Source organism: Chiloscyllium punctatum, chromosome 37 (assembly GCF_047496795.1).
Source record: "Chiloscyllium punctatum isolate Juve2018m chromosome 37, sChiPun1.3, whole genome shotgun sequence".
Taxonomy (NCBI): Eukaryota; Metazoa; Chordata; class Chondrichthyes; order Orectolobiformes; family Hemiscylliidae; genus Chiloscyllium; species Chiloscyllium punctatum.
This window is the reverse complement of record NC_092775.1, coordinates 5,543,767-5,562,511: the sequence shown is the minus strand read 5'-3', so window position 1 is coordinate 5,562,511 and position 18,745 is coordinate 5,543,767. Positions and strand designations below refer to the sequence as shown.

At 46.9% G+C, this 18,745-nt stretch overlaps 1 protein-coding gene across 1 annotated transcript in view; it reads left to right on the top strand.

Annotated features, from left to right (window-relative positions):
• Positions 1–18,365, top strand: part of tomm34 (translocase of outer mitochondrial membrane 34) — a 20,265-nt gene extending 1,900 nt beyond the window's left edge. The window contains 6 exon segments of the mRNA XM_072556156.1: positions 5,451–5,549; positions 7,590–7,742; positions 8,422–8,579; positions 9,585–9,726; positions 13,038–13,164; positions 16,144–18,365. Of these exon segments, the coding sequence (XP_072412257.1) occupies positions 5,451–5,549; positions 7,590–7,742; positions 8,422–8,579; positions 9,585–9,726; positions 13,038–13,164; positions 16,144–16,248 (784 nt within the window). The 3' untranslated portion in view covers positions 16,249–18,365.
• Positions 18,366–18,745: the final 380 nt, after the last annotated feature.

The window sequence follows — 18,745 nt, the reverse complement described above, 5'->3', positions numbered from 1 at the left end:
GGAGAGACCGGGGGAGGGGGAGGGGGAGGGGGAGAGACCGGGGGGAGGGGGAGAGACCGGGGGGAGCGGGGGGAGGGGGAGGGGGAGAGACCGGGGGGAGGGGGAGAGACCGGGGGGAGCGGGGGAGGGGGAGGGGGAGAGACCGGGGGGAGCGGGGGAGGGGGAGGGGGAGAGACCGGGGGGAGCGGGGGGGGGAGGGGGAGGGGGAGGGGGAGAGACCGGGGGGAGCGGGGGAGGGGGAGGGGGAGAGACCGGGGGAGCGGGGGAGCGGGGGAGGGGGAGAGACCGGGGGGAGCGGGGGGGGGGTGGGGGAGAGACCGGGGGGGGGGAAGGGGGAGAGACCGGGGGGGGGAGGAGGGGGAGAGACCGGTGGGGGGGGGGGGGAGACCGGTGGGGGGGGGGGGGGAGGGGGGGGGAGAGACCGGTGGGGGGGGGGGGAGGAGGGGGAGAGACCGGTGGGGGGGGGGGGAGGAGGGGAGAGACCGGTGGGGGGGGGGGGGAGGAGGGGGAGAGACCGGGGGGGGGGGGAGGAGGGGGAGAGACCGGGGGGGGGAGAGGGGGAGAGACCGGGGAGGAGGGGGAGAGACTGGGGGGGGGGGGAAGGGGGAGAGACCGGGGGGGGGAGGAGGGGGAGAGACCGAGGAGGGGGAGAGACCGGGGGGGGGGAGAGGGGGAGAGACCGGGGGGGAGGGGGAGGGGGAGAGACCGAGGGGGAGGGGGAGGGGGAGAGACCGGGGGGGGGGGGAGGGGAGAGACCGGGGGGAGCGGGAGGGGGAGAGACCGGGGGGGGGGGGAAGGGGAGAGACCGGGGGGAGCGGGGGGGGGGGGGGAGGGGAGAGACCGGGGGGAGCGGGGGGAGCGGGGGGGGGGGGGGAGGGGGAGAGACCGGGGGGAGCGGGGGGGGGGGAGGGAGAGACCGGGGGGGTGGAGAGACCGGGGGGAGCGGGGGAGAGACCGGGGGGTGGGGGGGAGAGAGCGGGGGGGGGGTGGGGGGGGAGAGACCAGGGGGAGCGGGAGAGGGGGAGAGACCGGGGGGGAGCGGAGGGGGAGGGGGGAGAGACCGGGGGGCGGGAGGGGGAGAGACCGGGGGAGAGGGGGAGGGGGAGAGACCGGGGGGAGAGGGGGAGGGGGAGAGACTGGGGGGAGCGGGGGAGGGGGAGAGACCGGGGGGGGGGAGGGGGGAGGGGGGGAGCGGGAGGGGAGGACCGGGGGGGGAGCGGGGGGGGGAGGGGGAGGGGGGGGAGCGGGGGGGGGAGGGGAGAGGGGGAGGGGGGGGGAGCGGGAGGGGAGGGGGGAGGGGGGGGGGAGCGGGAGGGACCGGGGGGGGAGCGGGGGGGGGGGAGGGGGAGGGGGGGGAGCGGGGAGGGAGCGGGGGGGGAGGGGAGGGGGGGGAGCGGGAGGGAGCGGGGGGGGAGGGGGAGGGGGGGGAGCGGGAGGGAGCGGGGGGGGAGGGGGAGGGGGGGAGCGGGAGGGGACCGGGGAGGGGAGGGGGAGGGGGAGAGACGGGGGGGGGGGGGGGGAGGGGGAGAGACCGGGGGGAGGGGGAGGGGTAGAGACCGGGGGAGGGGGAGAGACCGGGGGGGGGAAGGGGGAGGGGGAGAGACCGGGGGGAGGGGGAGAGACCGGGGGGGGGGAAGGGGGAGGGGGAGAGGACCGGGGGGAGCGGGGAGGGGGAGAGACCGGGGGGAGCGGGGGGGGAGGGGGAGGGGGAGAGAGCGGGGGGGGGGAGGGGGAGGGGGGAGAGAGCGGGGGGGGAGGGGTAGGGGGAGAGACCGGGGGGGGAGGGGGAGGGGGAGAGACCGGGGGGGGAGGGAGAGGGGGAGGGGGAGGGGGGGGGGGGGGGGAGGGGGAGGGGGAGGGGGGGGGGGAGGAGGGGGAGAGACCGGGGGGGGGAGGGGGGAGGGACCGGGGGGGGGGGGGAGAGGGGAGGGGGGGTGGAGAGAGGTGGGGGAGAGACGGGGGGGGGGGGGGGAGAGAGGTGGGGGAGAGACGGGGGGGGGGGGGGGAGAGAGGTGTGGAGAGACCGGGGGGGGAGAGAGAGGTGTGGGAGAGACCAGGGGGGGGGGGGAGAGAGAGGTGGGGGAGGGGGGGTGGAGAGAGGTGGGGGGGTGGGGGTGGAGGCTGGTCTGGAGTGGGGGGATTGGCAGGTGTAATGGACGGGTAGGTAGCTAACAGAGGCAATGGGCCAGGAGGGAACTAATGGGAGTGGGGCCGAGGATGAAGATAACCCTGGGGAGTGGGGATAGACCTGTTAGGGGGGACCATTGAAAGAGATCGAAAAAGGTAGTGGGTGGGCAAGGGGAGGTATAACTGGACAGATAGTAATAAGGGGTTTGGTGATTGGAGTGAAGGAGGACAATGATTGAAGTGATTTGGTGTTGGTGATGGGGAGTATTTGGGATGGGTAGTGGAGAGAAACACAGGGATCAGTTGGATTACGTGTTCAGTGAGCTGGCATAGGCACATATTCTGAGTTGTGGCCATTCAGGCTCATAGAATCTTCTAAACAGAAGGTTATATAGCCCATCTTGTTTGTGAGGGATGCCTGAAGGTACTGATGAAGGGCTTATGCCTGAAACATCGATTTCCCTGCTCCTCGGATGCTGCCTGATCTGCTGTGCTTTTCCAGCACCACACACTCAGCTCTGAGGGTACAGGTCAATTTGTTTTACACTCCTGGTCATGTAATAAGGTATTTGGGACTCTAAAAGAGCAAATTACTGTGGAACTTGTACTGAAAACAACAAATGCTGGAGATCACAGTGGGTCAGACAGCACGCATGGAGAGGAGATCACAGTGGGTCAGACAGCACGCATGGAGAGAGAACAAGCTAACGTTTTCAATCTAGATAACTTCAGAGCTGAAGTGAAGTGTGGAAGGGTTGGCATTTATATTATAGTTGTGTGTGGGGTGAGGGATGGGGTGGTTGCACGGGGAGGATGTGCTGTTGGAGATAAGATGTTGCTCATTCACATTTGTTAGAATAACAAAAATAGAACAGTACAACACAGGAACAGGCCCTTTGGCCCATCATGTCTGTGCCAGCCATGATGCCATTCTAAACAAATCCCATTTGTTTGTACATGATCCATATTCCTCTATTCCCTGCCAGTCCATGTCTGTCTAAATGCCTTTCAAACATTGGTATCATATCTGCTTCCGTCACCTCCTTTGGCAGTGCTTTCCAGGCACATTCTGTAAAACAAAAGCTTGCCTCTCACATCTCCTTTGAACTTTCCCCTTCCTACCTTATACCTCTGCCCCAAATATTTGACATTTTAACCCTGGAAAATAGACTCAGATTACCCACCCTTTCTCTCCCTTGCGCTTCTCTCCCTATATTGACTATGCAAGGTAGTTTTGGATAAGTATCTTGAAGTGAAACGTACAGTCCCACATCTGTCACAGCAGCCAGGAAGGATTAGTTGGTTGCAACATTGGAAGCTAGTACACCAGCTCATATTTAAAACACTGACACCGGCCATTTGGTCCGACTGGTTGGTGCCAGTAATTATGCTTCACATGACCCTCCTCCGCAGTCTCTTGGTCTCACCACATTGTCATATCCTTTTACTACTTCCTCCCTTGTGTTTATCCAGCTTCCCTTATCAATTAATTTATATTTTTAATCTTGACCCTATGGTGACATGTTCAACATCCTCACCACTCTTTGGGTAAAGAGATTTTCCCTGAATCCCTGACATTATTTATTGTGTTGGATTCATAAAAGCCTGAGTTTAGACCTTTCCCTTGAGTAGAAATGTGTTAGTTTAGCCGTGAGGAAAGATTGGATAGCCTGGGGTTGATATTCTTTGGAATAGGGTATGCTCAAGAGAATTGTAATTGGGATGCATGGATGAAGTAGGCTGGAAGGGGAGGAACAGGAGGCATGAGTTTAAAGTAATTGGTACAGGGCTTAGAAGGGAGTTGAATGATATTTTCACCCAGCAGGTAATGGGGATATGGAACTTGCTGATAGAGAGTGGGAGGTGATGGTCTAGTGGTATTATTGCTGGACTGTTAATCCAGAGATTCACACAACATTCTGGGGACCTGTATTCAAATCCCATCATGGCAGATGATGTGAATTCAATAAATATTTGGAATTAAGAATTTAATGATGACCATAAATCCAGAAAAATGCATTTGGTTCACTTTAGGGAAGGAAACTGCCATCCTTATCTAGTCTACATGCAACCCCAGACCCTCTGGGCAATTAAGGACGGTGCTTAGCCAGTGATGCCTTCATCCCATGAATGCATTAAAAAAAAGTCAGAGAGGTCTTATGGCAGTGCCCCTGTCTCTGAGCTGGGAGACTGAAGTTCAAGTGCCACCTGCTCCCAAGGTGTGTAATAACATCTCTGAACTGATAGATTAGAACATATCTCAAAAGGGAGACAGAAGTTCAAAAACTCTTTGTTTAAAAAAAAAATTAAGGCTACAAAAACCAGCTGAAAAATGGAATTACGCAAAATCCTTTTTTCCCCCCTAGAATTGTACAGAATGTTAAATATTTTAATGAGGTCACCCGGAAGCCTTCTGTCTTTTAGAATGATACCTAACCATTTGATTGAACTTGTTGCAAATGGGCCATTCACTGGGCAGGTGCAAAGTGATGATCTCAATTGCAAGTGCAAAGATTGAATTTCTTTTCTTAAAACATCCAGGAAGCTATTGGGCGTCCGATTGTCTCTCAACCCCAGTTTTTTCCCCATCATCGCATCCTGAGTTTCATCATCTTCTCCTGCGGCTGCTGATTGACATGGCTTCCTCACAAACCTGCCAATCCTTTTGCCCCCTTTGTTGGCTGTGATTATTTTGTTATTTACATATCTGGCTCAGTTGGTAGCACTTGCACATCTGAGTCAGAAAACTTTGGGTTCAAGTCCCAATCTAGCCTCTAGTGTAGTACTGAGTGAGTGGTGCACTGTCAAGAGATACAGTCTTTTGAATGAGATGTTAAGCTGTGGCCCTGTCTACCTTCTCAGATGTAAATGATCCCATGTCACTGGTTTCAAAACAAAAGCAAAGGAGTTATCCCCAGTGTCCTGGTCAATACTTATTCCTCAATTGACATCATAAAAAAACAGATAATCTGATTTAATCACTTTGCCATTTATGGGAACTGTCTGTGCATAAACTTGGCTTTCATGCTTTCTAAGTTGCAATAATAGCTAAACTACACAACCAGTTCAATGGCTGTGAAAGCATGTGGGCCCATCCTGCGGTCATGAAGGGCACTATGTAAATGTAGCTTCTTTTTTTGTAATTTGGTGCTTGAAGAAATAGTGGGGTATGGTTGAGAAACTCATGTGTCTTCACAGCTGCTGTACAAATCCCGTTTCCACAGTTCAGCAGTCAGTCTTTCCAATTACATAAGGAGTTCTAACGGATTTTGCATGGTGTATTAATTATAAGCATATGCCTTTTGCTTCTCTGATTAACCAGGTACCAAATGCCCAGAGGATTTGAGTGTGCTATATTCGAATCGAGCTGCTTGTTATCTGAAGATTGGAAACTGCAGCGAATGTATAAAAGATTGCACTGTGTATGTATCCGAGCCAATACCTTCACATGCTGGCAGCTTGGTTGGGATTTGTCACATTTATACCTTTACTACTTCTCGGCTTGACTCTTCCAGTGCTTCCTCAGCTGATTCCCTACATTCAACTCCGTAAACCTGAGGTTACCCAAAACCCTGCCTGCATTGCCACTCTAACCAAACTGTATTCCCCATCACCCTGGGCTCGCTGATCTGCACTGATTAAATAACATCTTACATTTAAGATTTTTAATCTTAGACAATAGGTGCAGGAGTAGGCCATTCTGCCCTTCGATCCAGCACCACCATACATTATGATCATGGCTGATCATCCTCAATCAGTATTCTGTTCCTGCCTTATCCCCATAACCCTTGATTCCACTATCCTTAAGAGCTCTATCCATCTCTTTCTTGAAAGTATCCAGAGACTTGGCCTCCACAGCCTTCTGGGGCAGAGTATTCCACACACTCTCTGCTCTCTGGGTGAAGAAGTTTCACCTCAACTCTGTTCTAAATGGCCTTCCCCTTACAAACCTTTCTATAGCTTCATCCTTCCATATTTCTGTTATCTCCTCCTGCCCCACACTTTCCCAGTTATCTGCATTTCTCTAATTCTGGCCTCTTTATGATATAGATTTTAATTCTTCCAACATTAATGGCCATGCCTTCAGCTGTCTAGGCTCCAACCTCTGGAATTCCTTCCATACACTTTGCTCTCTGCTTCGGATTCCTCCTTAAAACCTTCGTCTGAACTTTGGGTTACCTCCCCTAAAATCTCTTTATGGAGCTTGGTGTTATATTTTCTTTGGTAATGCTCCTCTGATGTTGCCTTCTGATGTTTCATGATGTTAAAGATGCTTATTTAAATATAAGTTGTTAGGTTAGAGATACAGCATTCTGCAATCTGGAAATCCATAGTGGGCCTACAATTTATCTCAAGAAGAAATATTGGCAAGTCTGACTAAGTTCAATTGAGACAGCCCTTTGTAGAATAAGATTATCGTTAAACAAGTGTGTCCTAAACCTATATACTGTACTTAAACATGTCAGGGCAAGAGGTGTAAAAGTTGGGGAGGGAACAATATAATGGATGATGCTTGAGAATGAAGTCAGGATCCTGACAAAATAAAAGATGTGAGACAAAGAAACATTGGAAGGTTGCAGGTCAGGTTTGAGGGGCTGAATGGCCTCCTCTTGTTTCTATAGATTTTGCTCACAGCTTGACACCAGCTGTCCTGCTCCCTGTTTCTAAGTGATCTGGAATTCAGTGCCTACAGCTAAACTGCAATAAAAATACTTGTTATCACAGTAAATATAGAAACATCCCTTTCTATAATGCAGTCAACACAACAAATATCTAAATCAATACTTCCCTCTCTGTTTCATCCTAGATTGGGATAGGAGTTGGTGACTGATGGACTGAAAATCCCTCTTGTTCAGCATTTTTAAAAATGTAACCTAATGTTCAACCAGTCGTTTCCTTCTTGCACCCAGCTTTCTGCACCCGTCACACACTGAATAGTTTGTTATCTTTATGCATATTCCGTGGTAACTTCAACTGAAGTGATAGGGTTGTCAGAAAAGTTTAAGGAAGTTACGTTTCTTTTGCCCAAGGTGGAAGAGATTGCAAAATGACTAAATTCCTGAACATTCATAGTTCAACTGTACTCCTTTAACAACAGTTACTTCAGCTGTGCTCTTGTTGCACTAAGGCAGTGACATATAAACTCATACACCCAACGAATAAGAATAGGCCGCTTGGCCCTTTGAGCCTGCTCCACCCTTTGATACGATTGTGACCTTAACTCTACATTCCTGCATATTCCCGATAATCTTTCATCCCCAGCTCAGTGCATCTGCAGATTTGCTCCTGGGCTATGTAACAGGAAAATTTAACCAGAAATAGAAACATGAATGGAAATTTTCGCCTCTCTTGTCCCCTCTCCTGAATCGGCATTTGCTTTACACCATCTCAGTGCATTTACTGTAGAAAGAACTGTTAACCATGCCCTCTGACTATCTCTCTCTCTCTCTCTCTCTCTCTAGATCATTAGAGTTTGTTCCCTTCATGTTGAAGCCCCTTCTGCGCCGTGCTGCTGCCTATGAGACACTGGAGCAATACTCACGGGCGTATGTAGACTACAACACTGCAGTGCAGGTGGACTGCAGTGTCCAGGCTGCTCAGGATGGTATGAACAGGTAATAGTGACCAAAGCTGATCACCAACATAAGGTGCTGTCAGCAGGGACACGGGATGCCAATATTTTGTAGAATCCCGACAATGTGGAAGCAGATGATTCAGCCCATCGAGTGCGCACACCAATGTTCTGATGAGCAGCCCACCCAGATCCGCCACCTCCCCCCTATTCCTGTAATCCTGCATTTCCGATGGCTAATCCACCTAGCCTGCACATCCCTGGACACTATGAACAATTTAATGTTGCCAATTCACCTGACCTGCATATCTTTGGACTGTGGGAGGAAATTGGAGCACCCGTAGGAAACCCATACAGGCACATGGAGAACAGGTGAACTCTTGCCTGGGGATGGATTCAAAGCCAGGTCCCTGGCGCTGTGGGGCAGCAGTGTTAACCACTGAGCCACCATGCTGCCCCGATATTGCTATTGAAGCTTTCACACAAGTTTATTTGTCTTTATTTCATGATTTTATTTTTGTGCAGTTGTAGTTTTGAACAGATGGTTTCATCGATTTTTTTTTTCTAAATAAGACACAGCAAGCTGGAGCCATGTGTCTCTAACCCTTTCAGTACAGCCACTGGTGATTGAGTCTCTGGCTCCTCCCTTTCTGCCCAGATCAATTCTGAAATAACTGTGGCACTTTGAGCTATTTGAGTTTGTTTTCTTCCTGCTGTTGCAGAATGAGAAAATATTTGATTGACAAGGATGGTAGTAGCTGGCGTGAGAAACTCCCTCCGGTGCCATCAGTGCCCCTCTCAGCTCAGCGGAGATGGGGTCCCAGCGCCCCTAGGAACACAGGAGAGCGAACATGCATGCCACAGAATGCAGGAGACACCGGTGAGATCAGCTCCTCTCATTTCCACTGTCCCATCCACCCTCCCCCCCCCCCCCCCGACACATGCACACACACACACACAGACACACAGTGTTAATCCCTGTCACACCAACACGAAGGCTTATGAGTGCACTCATAACTGATACCAAAACCCAATCACTGGTGAAAGTGTGTGTGTCAGAAATCAGTTACCAAAGTCAGACGTGCATTCGTCTTTCACCCTCCTGTTCCCAATTTGATAAATGAGTGAAAGAGTTGGGGATTGGTGAACTCAAACTGACCTTTTCACCTTTGGACCTCCTGCATCTGATCTCTGAGGCTGAACCAATTGGTGCATGCCCCCGATCTCTGAGCTTTCTTAGTTCTTGTTCTAATCCACACAAGCTCACACTCTGGGTATGTTCATGTTACTTTTAAAGGGAGGAATTAAAAGTTTTTTTAGGGAGAGCGTGGAACAGTTAATGGTGTGTAAGAGGGTGTGGTGTTTAGAAAGGGTTATAGGATTGAGGGATTAACCTGCTGTACAGAAGCTGAATTAATGGAGAGTTTTAACTTTTACATTCCTGATAGCCAGTTGGTGATGGAATTAAACTGGAGCCAATCTTTTCCCTTATTATTCACCGAGTGAAACATTTGTTCATACACACCTTCTCACACAACCAGACCACAGTGACAGTATGTGTCTCTTAACATGCACAAGAAACACCCCTCCACTTCAGAATTAATTTGTAATTAACATTTCAAAAATGTAAGAAAGGTTGAAGGGGTTTAGTTCAGGTTTATTGCCATGTAGGGCAGTTGTGGGAACATTAACAAAGAGTGAGCAGAAACCCTAGGCACCTAAAACAACTCAGTTTTGAAGTTAGCACTTGAATGCAGATTGAAGATCTATCGACTATCAGGAGTACAACAATTTGAAAACTGCCATTGTAGAGACACAGTTAAGACTAAACACTGGGACCCTACTGTTTTATTTCAATACCCTGCACCTACCATTGTGTTGTCAGGTTCCAATAAATCTCAGCAGGCCAAGTCTCTCAAGGAAGAAGGGAATATGTTGGTGAGAAAAGGAGAGCACAGTAAAGCAGTGGATAAATACAGTGCGAGTCTGAAGCTGGATAACAAGGAGTGTACTACCTACACCAACAGGTACAGAAGTGGCAGGGTCAAGTCTGGATTCAGAACTGGTAAAGCAACCAGTAAGCATGTGTCTCAATTCTGGTAATCCCTGTGTTTTCTTTATATGTTTATTAGTTCACTGTCAAGGCCAGCACCTATTCTGTACGCTTTGAGAAGGTACTGGTGAGCACCAGTCTGCCTGCTGTGTGGTGCAGGGAACACTGAGTGTGGCAGTTTGAGTAAAAAGCCTTCATAAGTTTTTGACTGTAACATAGTCAGAGTGTGGGGGAAGCCACAAATGTGTAGCACAGATATATTGAACCACACAGACTGCAGTGGTTCAAGAAGACAACTCACCATCACAACTGGGGATGAATAGCAAATTGCCAGCTTGTGGCAATGTTCACACCTTGTGAACAAATAAAAATAAGTTGTGCTGACAGGTTATGCCCTTGGTGAGGCCTCTCTTTTAATGGTGTATCCAGATCTGATCTCTTCACATGGTGACTGATATTGAGGACTTGGTAATGGGATGATTATGGGAATCACAAGATGATTTCTAGTTTAAAATCTCACTGCTCATGGAGAACATGCTTCCACAACTGCTGCTGGCAACGCATTCCATGCTCTCTCAACTCTGTGTAAAGAACCCTCCTCTGACATCCCCTCTATACTTTCCTCCAACCAGCTTAAAGCTATGACCCCTCATGTTAGCCATTTCTGCCCTGGGAAATAGTCTCTGGCTATCGACTCTATCTCTGCCTCTCATTATCTTGTATACCTCAATTAGGTCCCCTCTCCTCCTCCTCCTTTTCTCCAATGAAAAATGTCCAAGCTCCGTCAACCCCTCTCCATAAGATAAGCCCTCCATTCCAGGTAGCATCCTGGTAAACCTCCTCTGAACCCTCTCCAAAGCATCCACATTTTTCCTACAATAGGGCGACCATGATTGGACACCGTATTCCAAGTGCGGTTTAACCAAAGTTTTATAGAGCTGCAACAAGATCTCATGACTCTTAAACTCAATCCCCCTTTTAAAGAAAGCCAAAACACCATATGCTTTCTTAACAACCCTGTCCACTTGGGTGGCCATTTTAAGGGATCTATGTACCTGCACACCAAGATCCCTCTGTTCCTCCACACTGCCAAGAATCCTGTCCTTAATCCTGTACTCAGCTTTCAAATTCGACCTTCCAAAATGCATCACCTCGCATTTACCCAGGTTGAACTCCATCTGCCACCTCTCAGCCCATCTCTGCATCCTGTCAATGTCCCGCTGCAGCCTACAACAGCTCTCTATACTGTCAACGACACCTCCAATCTTTGTGTCATCTGCAAACTTGCTGACCCATCCTTCAATCCCCTCATCCAAGTCATTAATAAAAATTACAAACAGTACAGGCCCAAGGACAGAGCCCTGTGGAACACCACTCACCACTGACTTCCAGGCAGAATATTTTCCTTCTACTACCACTCGCTGTCTTCTGTTGCCCAGCCAATTCTGTATCCAGACAGCTAAGTTCCCCTGTATCCCATTCCTCCTGACCTTCTGAATGAGCCTACCATGGGGAACCTTATCCAATGCCTTGCTGAAGTCCATATACACCACATTCACAGCTCGACCCGCATCATCTATTCTAGTCACATCCTCAAAGAACTTGATAAGGTTTGTGAGGCATGACCTGCCCCTCACAAAGCCGTGTTGATTGCACTTAATCAAGCTATGCTCTTCCAGATGGTCATAAATCCTATCCCTCCGAATCCTTTCTTACACCTTGCAGACGACAGACGTGAGACTGACTGGTCTGTAATTGCCGGAGATTTCCCTATTTCCTTTCTTGAAGAGAGGAATTACATTTGCCTCTCTCCAGTCCTCAGTTATGATTCCAGTGGAGAGCGAGATGCAAGTGGCGAAGCAATTGTATTTCTCGTTTCCCAAAGCAGCCGAGGACAAATCTGGTCCGGGCCTGGCGACTTGTCAATCTTAATGTTTGACAAAATTTTCAGCACATCAGCTTCCTCTATCTCTATCCATTCCAGCATGGATGCTCTTCAAAGGTTTCATTCACTACAAAGTTTGTTTCTTTTGTAAAGACAGAAGCAAAAACCTCATTTGGGCTTCCCCTACTACCTCAGACTCCACACGCAAGTTCCCTATGCTATCCCTGATTGGCCCTACTCTTTCTTTGACCATTCTCTTATTCCTCACATAAGTGTAAAATGCCTTTGTGTTCTCCCTAATCCGTTCTGCCAAGCCTTTCTCGTGCCCCTCCTGGCTCTCCTCAGACCATTTTTGTATGCTTCAGAAAGTATAGATTGATAAAATAATGAAAATGATTGTGTTTTTTATGTGGTCCAACTATTTCAAATAGTGAGATGTGGGAGGACCATGCTTGGCAGTTCACCATCACAGAGAGCTTTGGAACTACTCAATATCAGGAGTGTGAACAATTTAGAAACGCTTGTGCAGAAAAGATTGCTTTATTTATCATTGTTTATTGCAGGAGAATGCAGAACTGTGGGCAGATTGGGGAGTGTCTCTCATATGCCACAAGCTGAAGAGCTGAGTCCTGATCCTGTCAAGCCTGCTATGCCATTCAGTGAGATAATGGCTGACCTGATAACTCCACTTTCCTGTCTTTTCTCTCTCATCCTTAACTTGCTTCCTCATTAAAACCCAGACTCTGCAGCCCTCTGAAAGAGAATTCCAAAGAATCACTACCATGTAAAACCGGTTAGTCTTTTCTTGTCCCGTCATTTCTATTAACATAGAATCTCTACCATATAGAAGCAGGCCCTCCAGCCTGTTGAGTCCACACTAACCCTCCAAAGAGCATCCCACCCAAATCCAGCCCCTACCCTGTCCCTGTAACCCTGCATTTTTCAAGAATAATCCACCAAACCTACACATGCCTGAATACCATGGACAATTTAGCATAGCCAATCCACCTAACTTGCACATTTCTGGACTGTGGGAGGAAACCAGAGGAAACCCACACAGACACAGGGAGAACGTGCACACTTCACAAAGATAGTCGCCCCAGGCTGGAATCGAACATGGGTCCCTGGTGTTGTGAGGTACCAGTGCTAAGCACTGAGACACCATGCTGCCCTTTAGTTATTTTACTTGGTTGATCAACAGATTGAAAAGCCCCTTTCCTCCCCCCCCCCCCCCCCCCCCAGTCCAATATTTAGACTCTTTGCTTGGACACTAAGACCTCCCTTTGTTACAAAACTGAAATAGAAATGTGTGTGAGGAATTGGAGGTCCAGATACCAGTCTTTCTGAAGCACAGTGTGTAGTTTGGTGAGTGACACGGTCTGTGTTGTTTATCTCGACAGAGCCCTGTGTCACCTGCAGCTGAAACAATATCCTGAAGCGGTGCAGGACTGTACAGCGGCATTGGCTCTGGATCCCAACAACGTGAAGGCATTCTACCGACGGGCTGTAGCTCACAAAGAGCTGATGGTAAGTAAGGTCTGGATCTGTAAACATTAGTGAAAAGGTGAGACACTTGTACGTAGAATTGATTGCAACTTCTACCGTTTGGAATAACAAAGACGACCAAACCATAGGAGCCTCAATTCCTGCAAGTTCCCCTCCAAGCCCCACATACCAGCTTGATTTGGAAATATATCTCCATTCTTTCACTGTCACTGGGTCAAAATCCTGGAACTGCCTCCTGTTTACACAGCCCATGACTGTAGAGTTTAAGAAGGCCCACCCCTCAAGGGCAATGAGGAATGGGAATTAAATCCTGGCCTTGGGATTGGCTGACAGGTCCCATTAATGAATATTTAAGAGAACAGGTGATAGAAGGGAGACTTTAGAAACTATTGCTCATCACTGATGTTGGAAGAGGTGAGGTTGGAATTTTTCATATTAAGTCTACAGACAAATTGGCCCTTGCATCCCTTCCCCTTAAACACATCTTTGTTATTAGACTGAACCACTCCTTACAGTTGTGAATTCCACATTATTACCACTACCCTTTTGAAGAGGCAGGGAGGCTGCAGAAGGATTTTGAACAGGTTAGGAGAGTGGGCAAAGAAGTGGCAGATGGAGTACAACGTGGGAAAGTGTGAGGTCATGCACTTTGTTCAGAAGAATAGAGGCATGGACTGTTTTCTAAATGGGGGAAAAAATTCAGAAATCTGAAGTGCAAAGAGACTTTGGAGTTCTAGTCCAGAATTTTCTCAGGATAAACTTGCAGGTTGGGTCAGTAGTTAGGAAGGCAAATACAATGATGGCATTTATTCTGAGAGGACTTGAATATAAAAGCAGGGATGTACTTCTGAGGGTCTATAAGGCTTTGGCCAGACCACATTTGGAGTATTGTGCACAGTTTTGGACCACATATCTCAGGAAGGATGTACTGGCCCTGGAGCAGGTTCAGAGGAGATTCATAAGAATGGTCCCAGGAATTAAAATCTTTAACATATGAGGACCATTTGAGGCCTTTGGGACTATACTCGATGGAATTTAGAAGGATGAGAGGGGATCTAATTGAAATTTACAGAATACTGAATAGCCTGGACAGAGTAGATGTTGGAAAGATGTTTCTGTTGGTAGGAGAGACTGTGGCCCGAGGGCACAGCTGTAGAGTAAAGGGAAGATCGTTTATAACCGACTTAAGGAAAAACTTCTTCAGCCAGAGAGTGGTAAATCTGTGGAATTTGTTGCCACAGAAGGCTGTGATGGCCAGGTCATTGAGTATAATTAAGAAAGAAGGAGATAGGTTCTTGATTGTCAAGGAGATCATGAGTTACATGGAGAAAGCAGGAGAATGGGGTTGAGAAACTTATCAGCCATGTTTGAGCAGAGCAGAGCAGACTTGATGGGCTGAAAGGAACAGAAATTAGGCTAATGTCTTATGGTCATTCAGGCTATAGCCATGTGCCATATTTTTAAAAAAGGAATATTTTCTCATCTTTTCCTTTTTATTAATGACCTTACATCCATTTTCTCTGATTACCAATGCTTTTGTCAATGAAATCCTGTTCCTTATTATTTGCTCTATTAAGAATTCCACGCTATTTCAGAAAAAAAATCAGCTTTTTCATCTTGTCCAGCCAGCTTGAAAGACCTGTCTAAGCACGTTGCCCAGTTTGGGTCTCCTTCCTGACTGAGATCTGAACCTGACCTGTGAGGCATCCTAATCCGAGCCGGATCCCAGCTCTCTGACCCAGTTTAATTTGTGGCCTTTGTATGGCATTCCTTTTCAGAGACTAGGCAGAGTGATCCTAACTCTAACACAGGGACTGACAAATTTGCATCCACCCAACCAATGTTCATATCCTGATTCCTGAATGAAGACTTTGGCAGGATGAACTTTGGCAATACTTTTGAAATGTGAAATTCGGTTCGTTTAGTTCAGAGTTCAACTTCCAAAACCTTTATTAAGTATGGTGTTGCTGCCTGAGAGATTTCAGTTTAAAAATGTTTTTGTTTTGATATGAGCATTCAACCATCCACCTGAGAAAATGGATTTTAAAATAATCAAAAATGACCTAAAATTATACTGACCCATTTAATAGTTTCATTGATGAACCCTTGTTACTTTAAGTAATTATTATTTGAAATGAGAGAGCTTCTTCATCCTACTGCATGTCAATCTAAGAGTTTGAGCAGACCTTGAAGGGTAATCCCAAAAACAACACTGAATAGATTTGCTCAACTTGAATCTGGGATTATGCCAATTTATATTATTATGGACCACTCAGAATATATTCAGAAGATAGGGTCTAGACTCTTTTATTTATTTTTTAAAATGTAAGATGTTGAATTCAGGATGCAATTTGATTGCTGAAACTATTCAACTTAAGCATACACTACTTATTCATCTACTAGAGTTACATTATTCCAATTTCTTTTTGTTATAGTTTAACTCTATTGGAAAACGTAACAGAATAGATTATTTAACTACTAAGCAGTTACTGTTCCACCGTAGTAACATCCCACAAACACACTGTTGACAAAGACAAATTCAGAAAAAGTGCCTCTCAGGCAACACTAGCAGCAGCAAGAAAACTCCCAGTTTTTAGCTGTAACCGAGAGGGGAAAACAGCTTACACGTCAAGATCCTAGCAGCAACTGCTACTGAAATGAAAAATCCTGGTTCTGTGGGAGTTTGACCACACCCATTCAGGCTGCTTCTATTGTTCCAATGTTTTTAAAAAAAAAACCCGAGGCTTCTCAAGCGGTTTACTCGTGGCTCTGTGTAAACAGCTCTGCCTTAAAACCTCCCTTCAAAAAAAAGGACAAAATGCATCTCTTAAAACCATTGTCATTCCAGTATCCACATGATACTGGAATCTTAGTGCAAAAACAGGCAGCAACATTGCTGCACAAAGTAAAAGCAACATGTACATCATGTCTGTTTTATCATTATGCTGTTCAGCTATGAGGAGAGAGATAACAAGCTGAATATTGTTTTTATTCCTTCAGGATTACACTGGCAGTGTTTCTGATCTTCAGGAGATGCTGAAACGGGACCCCACCAACTCTCCTGGCCAACGCCTCTTGCAGGAAGTCCAGATGTTTCTTAAATAAAACCTTATCCTCATGGGCATTTCAGACTCAAACCTCTGAAACCAGATCTCAATATATCTGCATGTGAGGGGGGCTTGGGCAGGTTTCTAATCCCTCTCGTTTTGCATTTTTCTTGCTTTTCAAGGGCTTTACAGATCATTTGTCTTGACACCAAAGAGCACTGTGTGAAAATATGAGTCAAACTGTCCACAGCTCAATTTCTGTTTGATTCCTACACACAGCATCAATTCCTCCACTGCGCCATCCCTCTTTAGTTATTGACTTATCAACAGGATCCTCTGCCTCAATTAATCTCTGCAAATTGCATAACTCCGATTTAATATGAGTACAATAATCATCTTGCTGTGGAGGAATTTGATGTGTGTTGTGTGGTATTTTTAGGGTAGTCCATTTTATGGTAGCTGTGTTTGCAAGCTTGCACTTTTAATCTTTTCAGTCACGTCATTCTTGATTTTGACACAGAACGAAGCAATGTTGCATCTGACCCCGATTATGCCCTCACGTCTCCCATAAACCCACACTCTCCATTTCAGATGAGGTTAAGTAACCTGAATACCACCTTTTGAGTTTTATTAACTTGGATACCAAGCACTGAAACCTCTGACTGTGTTTAAAGGATCGTTTTGTGGGGTTACTGTTATGGGTAGGATCTGAGCTAATGGGGGTAGGCAAGAGTGCAGGGGAAAGAGAGACCAGGCTGAGGACAGTCTCTTAACTTGCTTCGAGACTGTTCACTTTGCTTTGCAGTACTACTTCCTCCTCATCTTGAAAAACCCCTTCAACTCGATGCTTTGCATGGTTGCTGCCAACACTCTTGAGTTGACTCTGCACTGAGACACTTCCTAATCAAGAAACAATACTTAGAACTTAAATCAAGCATGTATACTTAAAAATATCAGCAACTTTGCTTAAGTGTAGGAAGAGGAGATCATTGTTCCTTAATTTTGAGAATATGACTGAACTTAACTATCCACCTTTACCCTATATTCCTTCATGCTTTTGGATTGCAATTAAATATAAAAATCAATAATAGCCAACATCAACCACTGCTCATAGATGAGTTCCAAACTTCTGTCATTCCTTTGCCTGTAAGGGTTGTTTCAGATAGTCTCCAATTTTTAAAATCAGAAACCCAACTGTAGGTGCCATGGAGAACTAGGAAACACTAACATTACTGTCCACAAGTTCTGAGAATGTGGGAATTACTGAGAAACCTAACTGGTTTAACTTTATTCCATACTAGTAAAACTGTATAAAACCAGAATTAAGTCACTTTATTTTGAATGGCCAGAGACACTCTAGCCCATAGTTCGATGGCTATAACAACAATAGATTCATGAATGATACTTAAAGGGTAAAAGTTCCCCAAAGGCCCAACAACTATTATACATTCAAACAAGTACATGACTGCATACAGTTCTGCTGCTACAGAACAAATTGGAGTAAACTGGTTTTAAAAATCCATTACAGAAACAAATTGCTGGAAAAGCTCAGCAGGTCTGGCAGCATCTGAAGATGAATCAGAGTTAATGTTTCAAGTCTGCTGACTGGACCTGAACTATTAACTTGATTTCTGTTCACAGAAGCTGCCAGACCTGCTGAGCATTTCCAGCAACTTCTGTTTTTGTTTGATTTACAGCAGACATAGCTTTTGTTTGTTACAGAAATATTTGTAAAGCAGTTGTTCATGTTGCTCTGCATTGCTGCAACTGTGGTAGTTTTGAATGGAAGGAATCAGAGATTGCAGCTTTGTTTATTTCTGTTGTCAAAGTTCCAGCAACTAACAAGTTGTGGGGAAACCAGACTTTTCCATGAGCACTATTTCAGTTTGTTTCAGTGTGTATTGCTGCTAGTGAACAGGATACAGTCCGTGAAGCAGCATACATTCAGGAAACATGACAAGTTAACATCTGTCTTAGGGTAGTCCTACAATTCAGCAAATAATGAAAAACATTTTTCAAATCTTTTGCAAGAGCAAAGATGTTTTGATCATTCATCTCCTTCATAAATGTAATATCTAGACTTGTAAACTGTCTATGTACTGTTGGTTTAGTTTGAATGTTGTGTTGCACTGCAAAACGTTTGGACTCAGGTATTAAATGTTAATGATTAAGGCATTTTTTTCTCATTTTGTTAATGGAGATGTTACCACAATCTGACCTTGACTACCAAGAAAACATAACTGCAGATATATTAAAACACAAACAAAACGGTAGCTCAACAGCTTGGGGTCAAGGTCCACTGCATCAAATGGAGCACATTCTAGCCATGTTTCATGGCAAGTTTGAGTGGGTGTTCTCTAACCAAGAGGTAGTTGCACTGGAGGGGCTGCAGAGGAGATTTCACCAGGCTGTTGCCTGGGATAGAACAGTTCAGTCATGGAGAGAGAGGCACTGGATAAGCTCAGGTGGTTTTCTATGGAGCAGAGAAGGTTGAGGGCTGTGAATAGAAGGTAGCTCTTCCCTTTAGTTGAGGTGTCAATAATGCATTATGATTT